The sequence below is a fragment of the Mesocricetus auratus genome, unplaced genomic scaffold, assembly GCF_017639785.1.
Source record: "Mesocricetus auratus isolate SY011 unplaced genomic scaffold, BCM_Maur_2.0 Super-Scaffold_100008, whole genome shotgun sequence".
NCBI classification, from domain to species: domain Eukaryota; kingdom Metazoa; phylum Chordata; class Mammalia; order Rodentia; family Cricetidae; genus Mesocricetus; species Mesocricetus auratus.
The window spans coordinates 324624-338714 of NW_024429192.1; the positions used below are offsets into that span (position 1 = coordinate 324624).

The 14091-nt window shown below is 45.0% G+C and overlaps 1 protein-coding gene across 8 annotated transcripts in view; it reads left to right on the forward strand.

Annotated features, from left to right (window-relative positions):
• The window catches only part of Prdm15 (PR/SET domain 15), a 59886-nt gene extending 47222 nt beyond the window's left edge, over positions 1-12664 (forward strand). For 4 of the 8 annotated variants that reach the window (XM_040750379.1, XM_040750380.1, XM_040750382.1 and 1 more), the window contains exons 19-25: positions 189-320; positions 4743-4826; positions 5164-5339; positions 6632-6712; positions 8446-8655; positions 9545-9985; positions 11293-12664. In XM_040750379.1, coding sequence (XP_040606313.1) covers positions 189-320; positions 4743-4826; positions 5164-5339; positions 6632-6712; positions 8446-8655; positions 9545-9985; positions 11293-11421 — 1253 coding nt within the window. In that variant the 3' untranslated portion in view covers positions 11422-12664. Of the gene's footprint in view, positions 1-188; positions 321-4742; positions 4827-5163; positions 5340-6631; positions 6713-8445; positions 8656-9544 lie in introns of all 8 variants that reach the window. The other 4 variants (XM_021229407.2, XM_013116176.3, XR_005878767.1 and 1 more) reach the window with 3 other exon arrangements.
• The last annotated feature ends 1427 nt before the right edge of the window (positions 12665-14091 follow it).

The window sequence follows — 14091 nt, forward strand, 5'->3', positions numbered from 1 at the left end:
GTCCTTCATCTGCTGGAGTAGGACCCTCTGAGGTGAGACCATAGCCTATTTCTCCCAAGCCAGTTCTGTGTCTGTGGAAATTGTGCCCACTGGGTTCAGATGGGTGCTTCAGGGGGGTGGGCTGGGACACAAACACCCTGGGGCAAGTTCTGGGGAGTCTGGCACTCATGCAGATCTGCTTCCTGTAGGCATGAAGACCAAGCATGCATTGCGCCACCACATGAAGCTGCACAAAGGCATCAAGGAATATGAGTGCAAAGAATGCCATCGCAAGTTTGCCCAGAAAGTCAACATGCTCAAGCACTATAAGCGACACACAGGTGTGTCCTGTCCTAGTTCTGCCCAGTCCGCAAAACCAAATGATCCTACTGTGAGTGGTAAAAGTCTGTGCCAGGCACTTTTTCGTGGGTTTGCCAATGTCGTTGGCTGGACCCTTGAAAATCCTACCCCCAGTGTGAGATCTTTTTTCCCACGTCTCTCTAAGGGTTTGTTGTTGTTATTTTGGTTTGGTTTGGTTTTAGTTTTCAAGACAAGGTTTCACTGTGTAGCCCTGGCCATCCTAGAACTCACTCTGTACACCAGACTGGCCTGGAACTCACAGAGATCCGCCTGTCTCCCATGTGCTAGGAGTAAAGGCATGAACTACCCAAAATGTTTCTATTTTTAATAATAGCCATTGTAACCAGGATGAGATGGCTTTTCATTGGGCTGTTGGTTTTCAGTTCCTTGGTGACTGATGGTTGATGCTGCAACGATAAACGGCACACTTACTGAAAGTATAAGTAAGTATTTATTGTAGAAATTACTCACAAGAGACAAACAAGTAACCCAGATGAGCCGAGTAGTTTTCCACCGCCGAACTGGAAGCTGGAAAGAGAGTGAGATGTTCTGCTAACAGTCTTTTATACCTTCCTCCATACACGCCCCTAGCCATGCTCAAAAGTGGGCCTGGCTAGTGACGTAGTTCACCGACTACGTCCATATACGTCTTTAGTCATGCCTAAAGTGGGTATGGTTAGTGGTGCGGTAAACTGCCCTTTTATTACCTCATCTATATGCGCCTCTAATAAGTCACATGGCTAATGGCAGAGTGCTGTTTCCTCCTACAATTCCCCTTTTAGTCCAAAAAGGATATTTAAACTTAAAACAACTAACTTATGTCAATGAACAAAATGTATCAAACATCTATCCCATCTAAACCTAACCTAAACTTATCTGAAAGAAACACCCAAGTCTGAACACCTCCTTCCAGTCCCAACTCTAAAATAATTGAAAACTAACACTAACGGGTGTAAACTATCCTATAATATCAATAGTAGGGAGAAGGGGCATGGAATTCTCAAAACTACTTCCTGCTGAGATGGGACGATGACAATCTCATGGGGACCTGTGAGAAGAAAAATGTTAGTGTAACAAAATCTTCAGTAGATCAGACAGTCTCTGTTTGGCAGGAGATGCTTGATTGAAGTTCCTGACTGGTAGTGACCGTTTTCCATATATTTGTGTCTATTCTGATCATTTATGGTTTTTGTAGCTTGCATTGCTTGTTTCTAAAGTTTGGGCTCATTATACATTGTTCACCTTCTGTCAGGTGAGTGGCTGATGGGTGTCTTCTTCATTCTATCAGTTGTCTCTGCTCTGTGAGCGGTTTCCTTTGCTATTGAAAAGTCTCGTGGTTTGATGTGTAGTTTTGCTTTTGTTTCTTCAGTCATCTCAAATAGCCATCACTGTACCGATGTCTTGAAGTGTTTCTCATAAGTTTTCGTTCAGTACCAATGTCTTATATTTAATCTATGACCCACTGTAAGTTGGTTTTTGTAGAGATAAGGGTCAAGTTTGAAGCTTCTGAATGTAGACATCCAGTTTTCTTGGCACCTTTGTTGAGGTTCAGTTGACTATACTATACATGCATGATTTTATTTTAGGATCTGTTCCATGGATGTGTGAGTTGGTTTCTAATGCCAATACCATTGTGGTTTTGAACCTGTGACTCTGGTAGTGTCTTGAAACCAGGTACTGGTACCTGCAGCTCTTTTGTTCCAGTCACTTCTGCTGTCTGCCAGGCTTCCACACAAACTTCAAGATTGTTTTTCTGGTTCTGTGAAGAAGTTATTGGTCTATTGTACTGAATCTGTAAATCACTTTGTGTCGACATTTTAACAGTTTTCATTCTTACAGTCCATGAATATGGAATATCTCTCCAACCTTCAGTGGCTTTATCAGTGTTTTATAATTTTCATTGCAGGAACATTTCACTGCTTTTGTTACATCTATTCTAGGTATTTTATTCTTTGTAGTTATTGTGACGGGAATTGCTTTTGTAATTCTTAACTTAAAATATACTTTAAGTCCGTCAGTGGTGGCACACGCCTTTAATCCCAGCACTTGGAAGACAGAGCAGGTAGATCTCTGTGAGTTCAAGGCCAGTCTGGTCTACAGAGTGAGTTCCAGAAACCCTGTGTGAAAAACACACACACACACACCAAACTGTACTTTAAAGACTTCCTTTTAAGTAAAAATGACTTGTATCTTGTAATCTGAAGCTGTGGTGGTGTTGGTCTTTGCAGCATGCCCCACAGACTTCAGCAACTGATACTCTTAACACTCCAGTGCTCCTGTAGCACGTGATGGACAGCCCCTCTCTGTTGGAAATCCCTGTGGCAGCTCCAGGGACTAGACCCTTTGTCAGGTGTTTGACCACTTTCAGTTTAGTATTACCTGAAGGGATGCTCTCTTGTAAATTTGAGGGATAATCTGCTGTAATTAAAAAAAATCAGGCCAGTATAAATGCCCAAATACCAACATATGCTTTCACTAGTTCCAGCATTCTGATTGTTTCTTTTCCCCAGCATTGACATCTTTTTTGTACTAATTATTCTGGTAAAAGTGTGTAGTTTATATGGGTGCCAGGGGTCCTCACCATATTTTTCAGACCTTCAGATCTAGGTTTGAAAGACTTAATTTAGAAATCTTTGTTTTTTAATATTTATTTAATATACATATAGTGTTCTGCCAGAAGAGGGAACCAGATCTCCTTATAGATGGTTGTGAGCCACCATGTGGTTGCTAGGAATTAAACTCAGGATCTCTGGAAGAGCAGCCAGTGCTCTTAACCTCTGAGCCATCTCTCCAGCCCAATTTAGAAGTCTTAATTTGGTAAATTTATGATGAATCCAGTATGTACCAATGAGAGATAGCACACCTTTTGTCACGATCTGTTGTGTATCTGAAGACTGAACTACTGAGCACAGAATCCCTGTCCTGAATATGGAAATTCTTGTCTTTAGAAGCATCTGCTGAAAGTCCAACCTGAACTTCCCTACTGACTCTCAGGATTTTTTTTAAGTATACAAAGTGACAGACTTCATAACATTTTCCTACATACAGATGATACATGTTTTCATGATTTCTTCCCCAGCAGATAATACTGTTGGTGTGTGTGTGTGTGTGTGTGTGTGTGTGTGTGTGTGTGTGTGTGTGTGTGTGTGTGTTTATGCCCTCCTCTCCAGAGACAGGCCTTGAACTCATTATGTAGCTCAAGATGACGTGGAACTCCTGGATTCTCCTGTCTCTGCTCTCTGAGTGCTAGATTACAGGTGTGCTCTCTACACCTGGTTTATACAGTACACAGGGTCAGACCCAGGGCTTTGTGCATGACAGGTGAGCAGTCTACTCACTAAGCTGCATCCTAAACCTTCAGATCTTTGTATGTGCATTTTTGTGTGTTGGGTGTGTGTGTGTGTGTGTGTGTGTGTGTGTGTGTGTGTGTGTGTGTGTGTGTGTGTTATGTAATTCTAATTCTCTATCAGAAGATCTTAGTGGAGCCTTCAGGCTTTCCCACATGGAGACGTGCTGTTTATAAATAGGGATGATTTGACTTCCACAATTCCTGTTAGTTTGTATTTTACTTCTCTCTTGCCTAAAGGCTGTGCTATAAAACTTGAGGTGCTGTCTTGACTACAAGCATGGGAACCAATGCTTTGTGTCCTTTCAGATTGTAGTAGAGCTTGCTTCAGTGTCTCCCTTTTGGTACAATGCTGGCTCTGGGTTTGTCAAGCATATCTTCATGCTGAGGTGCAATCCTTCTCGCCTGGGTTGTTAACATTTTGAAGGGACATTCAATGCTATCAAGTGCTTTTTCTGCACCTGTTTGAGATCATCATGAGAGTTTTTGCCTGCTGATATTTTGATGTGCCACATCACATTTGCCAATTTGCATAGATTGAATCATCCTTGCATCCTGGGATGGATTGTGCTTTATCTTGTTCATACCATGAATGTTCTGGTAGATAGTGAAAAAAAAAATCCCTGGTTCTTTGTGTGACTACAGCAGCTCTGCTGTCTTTCATGGAAACATTCCCATTCTCACCTTGGGTTCTGACTTTCTCTTGCTGTTTAATCTCTTATAGCATGTCTCAGAAGCTACCCAAGGCCTTTTGAGGGATATAGTTGAATTACCCTGTGTAGAGAAACTGTTCCTGTCTCCACCCCTGGGTGCTCTTCTCTACATCTGTGTTCTTGGGCCTTGCCAAATCTCTTCATTTTTAAAAATATGAAGTGTCATATAAAGGGCTAAATTTTTGAGCCTACAATTTTCTGGGTATATTTGGGAATACTGATTTTTTGTTTTAACTGTCTTCTGACAATTTACCATTCTCCTGCGGTGCTACAAATCCTGAAGCATGAGACGTCCTCTCTGTATACTTAAACTGAAAACTCACTAAGCATGACTTCTTATGCAGGAATTAAAGACTTCATGTGTGAACTGTGTGGGAAGACATTCAGCGAGAGGAACACGATGGAGACCCATAAGCTCATCCACACAGGTAACTGAGTCCCAAGGATGGTTCAGACTCTCCAAGTATGCAGGGACGAGAACACCAGCTCTGTTTCATAAACACTTGCAGAATAGGACTCCTTTGGTTTAATGCAGCCCCTTGGCCTCTGAACCCCACGGTGCCTTTCCAGTGTCTGTTCTTCAAGGGCAGAGGTCAGTTGTTCCTGCTAGTCTTGGGCATTGGTACCAAACTGGTCTGACTAGGCTACAGCTCCCTGGAGGAGCAGAGGGTATGGTGGATACTTGGCATGGGGGGTAACTGAAGCATTAGTAGCTGTCTGCTGACTTCCATTTTTCTTTTCTACCCCACTTATGTGTGTGAGAAGTAGGCAAGCAGTGGACCTGTTCCGTGTGCGACAAGAAGTACGTCACGGAATACATGCTGCAGAAACACGTCCAGCTCACCCACGACAAGGTGGAGGCACAGAGCTGCCAGCTGTGTGGCACCAAGGTGTCCACCCGGGCCTCCATGAGCAGACACATGCGGCGCAAGCACCCAGAGGTTAGCCTGGTGGGAGCTCGTTCCCATCTCTCCATAGCATGACCTGACCCCACTATGGGCTTGGGATGCCTGCTGTGCTCTGAGACTCCTTTGTCCTGATGCTGAGTGAGTTTAATATAGAGCCCTGGTCTTATGTCCGAACTATATCATCTTTTTATTTTTTCTTCCTGAGACAGGATGATGTGTAGCTCAGACCGGCCTAGAACTCACTATGTGTCTGAGGATGACTTTGAACTTGTGATCCTTCTACTACTTCTCTGAGTGCTGGGATTGCAGGCATGCATCACCACACCCGGTTTTATGTGGCGCTGAGCCTTGAACCAAGGGCTTCATGCATGCTAGGCAAGCACTCAGTAAACTGAGCCCCAGCCCAACCACCTTCTTCTCACAACAACAAAACTAGATAAATAGTTGGAGTTACTAGACCCCTAAGAAGGGCAACTTTCTGCGCATGGGGGTCACAAAAGAAGCTGTACCCAAAGTATTGCTAGGTCTGAGCAGGGAAGTTCCTGGGATTTCTGTAGAGGAAAAAAAAAAGGCAAATGTAAAGTGAACACTTTGAGGTTTATTCCCTTTAACAAATACAGACTTAGCATCACCAATTAGGAAAATAAGCATGGAGTGTAAGCAGCTGACCAGTGTTGCTTGCCATGGATAGGACACTGGGACTGACTGGTAGGAGGCCATGTGGGTTCATAGGACGTGGAGTGAGTGTTGCATGCTAAGGACCCTTGTGACTGGGGCTGATAAAGAGAAGGCAGGACCAGGCCCTTGCTTTGTCACAAAGCTGACATGCATATAACTGCATGCAGTAGGCTAAAGGGTACAGTGTTAGACCTGCAAAAAACCTGTGTTGGTAGTTCCTTGTAGGACAGGCTTATTACTCTGTGTCTTAGCTCACTCAGCTCCCTGTGGTGACAGAGGACGCACTGGTATCTCACTGAGAGCAAGTGTCATAGAGGCCACAGAAGGAGGAAGTAGCCTCCATCTAAGGACAGGAGCCATAAGATAACAGATGGGTACCGAATGTCCCCACCAGGCCAGAGAGCGCTGTAGAGGCTTGAGATGGGGGTCAGAGAACAGGGTTGGGGGGAATGCCCTGGAGAGCATTCTAGAAATAGTTTCAAAGTCAGACCTGAGCCTAGGAGTCAGAGAAGAGGTGAGTTTGTCAATTAGCTGCCAGTCCCCTACAACAGTGGCCCTTGCACAGTGAGTTTGGACTCCTAGTGCATAATCAGGGCAGCCATTGAGTGGGCACAGCGACCCTACTCACTGCCCTCTGCCCCTTCCAGGTCCTTGCTGTGAGGATTGATGATCTGGACCACCTCCCTGAGACCACCACCATCGATGCCTCCTCCATTGGCATTGTTCAGGTAAGCAGAACAGAACATACCTGCAAGGCTGAAGTGTGAGGGAGCAGACCTCACATACCACGCGGACCCTGAGGGAACAGATCACATATAGGAGCAGGCTCCAGACACACACCATTGACCACACCTTACACATCAGCATAGTCTCACTGGGATTCTGTTAGCCTTCCTCCCAGAGCCTTCTAGACTGTGTCCTTAAGTTTTATTGTATTATCTGTGACTTCAAATGTTCAGATGCTGGTATATATGTCTTAAAAAAAAAACAGGTGTTGCTGGGCAATAGTGGCATATGCCTTTAATCCCAGCACTCAAGGGACAGAGGCAGGTGTATCTCTGTGAGTTCAAGGACAGCCTGGTCTGCAGAGCGAGTTCCAGGACAGCCAGGGCTACACAAAGAAACCATGTCTCGAAAAACTGAAAAAAAAAAAAAAAAAAAAAAACAGGTAGCTTGTAGGGCTGGAGAGATGGTTCAGTGGTTAGGAACATTTGTTGCTCTTTCAAAGGACTGAGTTCAGTTCTCAGCAACCATATGGTAGCTCACAGTTATCAGTAACTGTAGTTCTAGGGAATCCAATACATTCTGATATCTGTGGGCACTAGGCACATACATGGTATACATATGTGTTCATATACATATATCCAAGCAACACTCATACACATAAAAAAAATCTAAAAAAGATTTTTTAATTGATCATTTCTAGAAAAATTTATTATGATTAAATTGTCTTGGGCAAAATTAAACTTAACTATATTAGGCAAACCTGGATAAAAAATTTTTTCTTTTTAGACAGGACCGTTACTATGTATACTTGGCTGTCCTAGAACTCTTTGAACTCTCAGAGCTCCACCTACCTCTGTTTCCCGTGGTGTGTACCACCACACCAGGATAAGCCTAGATTTTAAAGGAACTTTTTCTCAACACTTTTTTTTTTTTGAGATAGGATCTCATGTTGTCCAGGTTGATCTTGAGCATGCTATGTAACAGCCAAGGTTAGCCTTGAACTCTTGATCCTCCTGCCTCTTGGTCTCAAATGCTAAAATACCTCCCAATTACACCATCATGCCTGAATTACTCATTATTTTTATGGCACTTTCATTTTTAATCATGAAGAGAGTGTATTACACTGTAAGTGTTTAAGACACCTGTACCCAAGTGCTTTTACTTGTACTGATGAGTGTCCCACAAGTTCAGATGGCCATGTCTTATGGAATGAATGGGCAGAATCCATATCTAGCCCTTCTACGAGGCATTTATGTGCCTGACAATTCATAGGTGAGGGTGGGAAAGAAGTTTCTCCATCACCACACTCTGACCAGCTCCTGGGAGGTCTCTGCCCCCAGGACCACAGGGACACAGAGCACCAGTGACAGGACAGAGAACCCTACAGCCACCTTGCCCCTGACCTCCAGTTGTGCTGGCCGTAGCCCAACTTAATGACATTTTCAGAGCTGTGTAAGGGAAAGGATAAGCCTGAACAGAAAGGAGCAGAAAACGCCTGCATAGTTTTAATCAAGTATTTACATCCCATGTTGTTGCTACTGCAGATAGTGACTCACAAGCACTTTCCTTGATCTGAGCTCCCGGCAAGGGAAAATATTTCTCCTTTAATGTGATATATCTATTTGAACACAAAGTAGTCATTTCCTATGACAGCTTGATGCCCCAATGAGTGTGTCTGGGCAGTGAGTGATGCCCTGGCCCCCCTGGTGGCTACTAACACCGATCTCCTCAACAGCCTGCACTGAGCCTGGAGCAGGAGGAGCTGGCAGAAGGTAAGCACGGGAAAGCTACCAAGCGCAGCCACAAGAGAAAGCAGAAGCCAGAGGAGGAGGCGGGGGCTCCGGTGCCCGAGGACACCACCTTCAGCGAGTACCCCGAAAAGGAGCCAGAGTTCACAGGCGGTGTGGGTGATGAGACAAATTCTGCTGTGCAGAGTATCCAACAGGTTGGTTGGCGCCTTTGTTTATATCAGAGGGGTAGCTCCTATGTACTTGAGTACTGCCATGCATCCATATGGATGTCCACAGTTGTTCCAACTCTCACCCTCGATTTCCACGTAGGCATTGTCTCGTGCCAGATCACATATGCCATATTAATAACCGTGTGACACTTTAGTAGTGAGAGACTGAGGCATGGTTCCCAGTTAGGTGCCCCAAGGGACCTGTCAAGGAGCAGAACTGGGACAGCCACCAGCCACTGAGCCAGCTTCCCTGCAGTCTCTGTTTTGCTATCTTATATTACTTTGTCTTTTGAGAGCCCCTCTTCTTCCGTGTGTGCCTTGTTTTTGGAGATAATGATTCTGCAGTAAACTGCTTGCATCCACCTTGCCTTTTGGCAACTAGGTATGAGGAAGCCCCAGCTGTGGCTGCCTACGTAGTTACAGGCCATATAACGGGCAGGTTAGAGGGTTGGTGAAGATGAACTGTTGGCTTCCTAGCTTTTCAGACTTGCTTTATTCATGTGTATGTTGTGATCTGTCCCTGTCTCTCCTGCTGCGCCTGGCTTTTGCATTGATACTGGGGACAGCATTCAGGTCCTCATGAGTCAGTGTCTTTACCAACTGAAATGTCTGGGTGTGTTTCACTCTTTTCTCTGGTCAGTGATACTCATTTTATTTTCCATCCCAGGATTGCCATGTTTCCTTTCTCTTTTTCACTGGTATAATTCTCTGAGGACACTGTGTTTTGCTTTTCCCAGGGGAGTGGGCCTTGCTGCCTGAGCATGCAATTCCAGCGCAGTTCATGGCCTCCAGCAGGAGGGTACTGTGGGACATTCTGCCTTTCTCCTTTTTGCAGAAATAATTCATTGTCTCTTTCTCCATGTGACTCTTGCAGGTGGTGGTGACCTTAGGGGACCCCAATGTGACTACTCCATCAAGTTCTGTTGGCCTGACCAACATTACAGTGACCCCCATCACCACTACAGCTGGGACTCAGTTTACCAATCTACAGCCGGTGGCCGTTGGACACCTTACCAACCCTGAACGGCAGCTACAGCTGGATAACTCAATCCTGACTGTGACCTTTGACACTGTCAGTGGCTCCGCCATGTTGCACAACCGCCAAAATGATGTCCAGATCCATCCCCAGCCAGAAGCCTCAAACCCTCAGTCAGTGGCCCACTTCATCAACCTCACCACACTGGTGAACTCCATCACACCACTGGGGAACCAGCTCAGTGAGCAGCACCCACTCACATGGCGGGCTGTGCCCCAGACGGACGTGCTGCAGCCACCACAGGCTCCTGCAGCCCCACAGCAGGCGGTGCAACCCCAGGTACAAAATGAACAGCAGCAGATGTACAGCTACTGATAATGCAGCTGCACAGCTGGCTAAGCTGCAGGGAGGGCTCTGAGGCCTTGAGGTTCGTTTGCTGGGTACCAAACAGGTAGAGTGTGCACATGGCAGGATCACTGAGGTTGGGTTAGCATTGCAAAGTTACCAGCTTAGTTGGTGACATGGCCTTCGTCAGGCAGAAGCTTAAAGCACTCCATGGAGTTCCACCATGTGCTTCCCCAAGGTGGTGCAGTCTGGCCAGACCACAGTGTCACCCTCAGAGGTCTGTAATTGTCATGTGGCTCAGGGACACAGACAGCAGGGTCCTAGAAGTAGGTGTGATATCCCAAGGACCAGGGAGATTTGATCTGTTTTCTTTAGCACTCCAGTGATGATATGGAAGCATGGCTAGCCTTCTCAGGCAGCACACAGAAGCAAACCCAGGTTTCTCCTTGCTCTTGGATTCATAAGCAGGGAGAAAAAAGTCAAGTAACTCTTCCTCTGAAGTCTCTGTTTGTCACAGGGCTGTGGCCTGAAGCCTCATATGAGAAGTATCTTGACCCTCATGGGAGGCCCCTAGATCAGCCACAAAAAGCATCTTGGGAACATCCATAGATTGATTTTATGAACAGTTTGTTCATTTTATTTCATAACCACGTTATGTATTATAGCCCTCTTGTGGCCAATATTGATTTATTTTAATATGATAAAGTCGTTTGCACTGTAAAGTGTTGGTCCCTGTCTTGTGCACAGGTGCCTTGTGTGAGGGCATACAAAGTTGTGTGCAAAGTGAACTCTCACGCTCAAATCCCAACTCTCCCCCAGAGCCATCTCAGGACTCTGCCATGCAAACATACGTATCACGTTGCAGCTTAGCCACATCCCTGACTGAAAGATGGGGAGTGAAACTATGTCTTCTTTCTGTGTAAGCCTTAATTCCAAAGGTAAAACTTTTGTGTCTGAAGACCAGTTTCCTATGAAATGGAGGAGTTCAGCTCTACAGGAGTGAGTGTAGCTAGCAATTTAAGAGAGATGTGGTGGGCTGAGAGCAGAAGAGGTAATCATGACAGTGAAGGCAGGCTGGCCACACCCAGCTCTGGGGAGACATAGTAGCACATACATGTACCATCCCAGTGGCAACAGGCCATCATGCTGTTCACAGTCCCGGCACAGGGACACAGAGAGGCAAGGTGAAAGGAGAAGAGTTTGGTTTTGCTCTTCTCATCAGTTTTTAATGTCATACAAAAGAAGAACTTGAAGACGAACTTGCCTTACTTTGTCCTTGGTCCCGTGTTTCCTGGATGTAGCCAGATACGGGCAGCCACCCTGCAGAGACCCTGGCAGCTAACCAGCAGTGGGCAAAGGAAGCTGCAGTCACCCTGGTGTCACGCAAGACGCCACTTTCTCAGCACCTCATTCCAGGGAGCAAGCTTTGAGGATGGGGCCGGAGCTTGTGTTACAGTTGGAGCCTGAGGAAGAGATGCCACTCAGACGGGTCCTGCTGGTCTGTGGGTTACCTGGGCCACACCCCCTCTGCATCCACACAGGCCAGTAGCACCTCTCAGTTGTTGGTGTGGTGGGAGACTCTTGGATTTCTTAATTTATGACAGTTTTTTTATGTTATTTATGTGTATAATTAACTGCTTTGTACACAGTACACTTAACAGATGAACTTGGGCTAGGGATGAACTGTTTTCTAAAATATTGCCTTCATTTTCCAAATAAAAATAACTAGTCCAGGAAACCACGGAAGCCGTGGGCAATCCACAGTTCCTATACTATTTTTTTAAAAATTTAACGACAAGTCCTCTTTGCCTTTACAGTCTCTCAAAGATGAACAAGCTGAGCCCAGATGACCATTGAGCTCAATCAAACACTTACTAGCATTTGGGTTTTATTCTTTTCCCTATGAAATAAAAGCTTTTGAAATCACATTTTTATTAAAGATGTATTTTTGTGCCTCCAGCCAGGCTGTCAAATCCTGTTGAAAGACAAAGCTTAGGTTGTGTAGTTTCTCCTGCTGCAACTGTTGTTTAAATACATAGAGGCACCTACTTCCTGCTGTTATAAGCAGGAACTCGGATAAAACCAGCCTTTCTCCCCAAGTGTCTATGACATATGGTCTTACCAGAGTCATTTACCTAGGCAAGCAGGTTGTCTTAGCATGGTTACAGCTACTCTGCATATAGAAACAGATTAGTAAAACAAAGACATCTCCACACTCCAGCTGCCCTATATACATAAAACATTGTTGATTGGTGGGAAGTGTTCATTTTTTTAAAACTGGTCTAAGGTAGACAGATGCATAACTATGTGTCCAACAAGCCCTATGATTGTCTTGGTTCACATAAATAAATGTATAATGGGAATTTGTTTACACCTTGTGAATGGTCATGACAGGATGAATCTCAAAGTTGGAGCACATAGCTCCACCCTCTAGGACGGTGATTCGTTCTCAGGAAAAGGGCCTGTGTCTGGCATGAAAGCCCTCTGGAAAACACTCCCTCATGGGAGGCAGATCTTTCCTCCTTCACACCGTTCTCATTCAGTATACAAAGGCAAAGGCAGCACCTGTGATTCCCATAGGTTTTGAGCGTTGTGAAGACCATTTGGAGGGTGTTTCATGTCACATCTGTATGTATGATGGTGAATAAAGGTGCCGTGACCTGTGTTTTTTAATTGCTGGCCCTCTGCTCTCCTTCCCGTGATGAAGCTGTGCCTGGTAAGCTTTGAGAATGGCTCTAACTCCTGTTGTAGGTGATGTTCTCATTTCCCTGCAGGCCTGATGTGTATGTTTGGACCATTTGAAATACCCTGAGATACTGAGTGTCGGAAACTTCCCAAAGAGTTACAGATGGCAACAGAGAAGGTACATGTAGGCTTCTTTGTATAGCTGAGGTCAGAGACTGGGCACCAGGTAGTATTGGCAAAGCTTTTCTGTGGGCCTATGGTCTCAGATGGTCCCTTACTGACACTGATCAAATATCAGATATTGTGTTCTAATTTGTCCCTATAGGTTTTATGTTTGTTTTGAGACAGGGTCTCACGTAGCCCAGACTGGCTTCAAATTCTGAACCTCGTCCCCCTGTTTGTACCTCCCAAGCATTACAGTTATAGGCATGCACCACCATGTCCAGATAGGACTTCTTTTAAAGCCATGAAACACCTTTGTTATCAGTCCTCGAAGGAGCTAAACCACCAGACCTGCCTATATTTCACATATCTTAGCTCTCCTGCTAAGACTTATTTAATCTTAGTAGGAGTACTTCCCTGTGGCTCCAAGCCTGTATGTCCCCTCTGCACTCAGAGCAGACTTTGGATGCCCTGGTGGGAGAGATGGGGCAGCCCTTTCTCACTTCCACAGCTGGTCTACTAGCACCATAGAACCATGTGGTGCTCTGCTATCAGACACATGATCTGAAGACACCTGACAACTTAAAGAAAGGCTTACCTGGGCTCCCAGTTTCAGATGATACAGGCCCTCTTGGCAGAGAAGGTTGGGTGACTGGAGCAACTCCATCTGTAGTGTCAGGAACTTATGATAGCAGTTTTTTCCATGAGTCTGAAAGCCTGCAGATTTGAACCATTACATTTGTGTTCCTGGTCCCCATAGACTGTTTACCTCATAAATGCAACTACATTCAACTAAAAGAGTCCCAAATTTTTACAACTTCACTGTTACAAAGTATCTACTGAGATTCAAAGGCAACCTCCTAGATACAAAATAATAAAGGCACAGTATAACAAATCTTTCTCTGTCCCGCCAATCAGCTTCGAAATAAGACACATATTTCCACTATTAGTTATAAAAGTTTGACTTTAGCTTAGGCTTGTTTTTAATTAGCTCTTATAACCTAAAGTAACCCATTTCTTTTAATGTGCATTTTTGTCACGTATACCCCATCCTGCTTCTTTACTGTTTCCTGGTGTCTCTCAGGAGCCTAGATTCCTCCTCCTTTCTCTCTCTATCTGGAAGTCTCCCCTATACCTCCTGCCTAGCTGTTGGCCTTTCAGCTTTTTTTTTTTTATTACACACCTTCACACAGTGTACAAATACCCCACAACAGCATAGAGAAACCTAGGAGGATAGCAAGGACATACCAAAC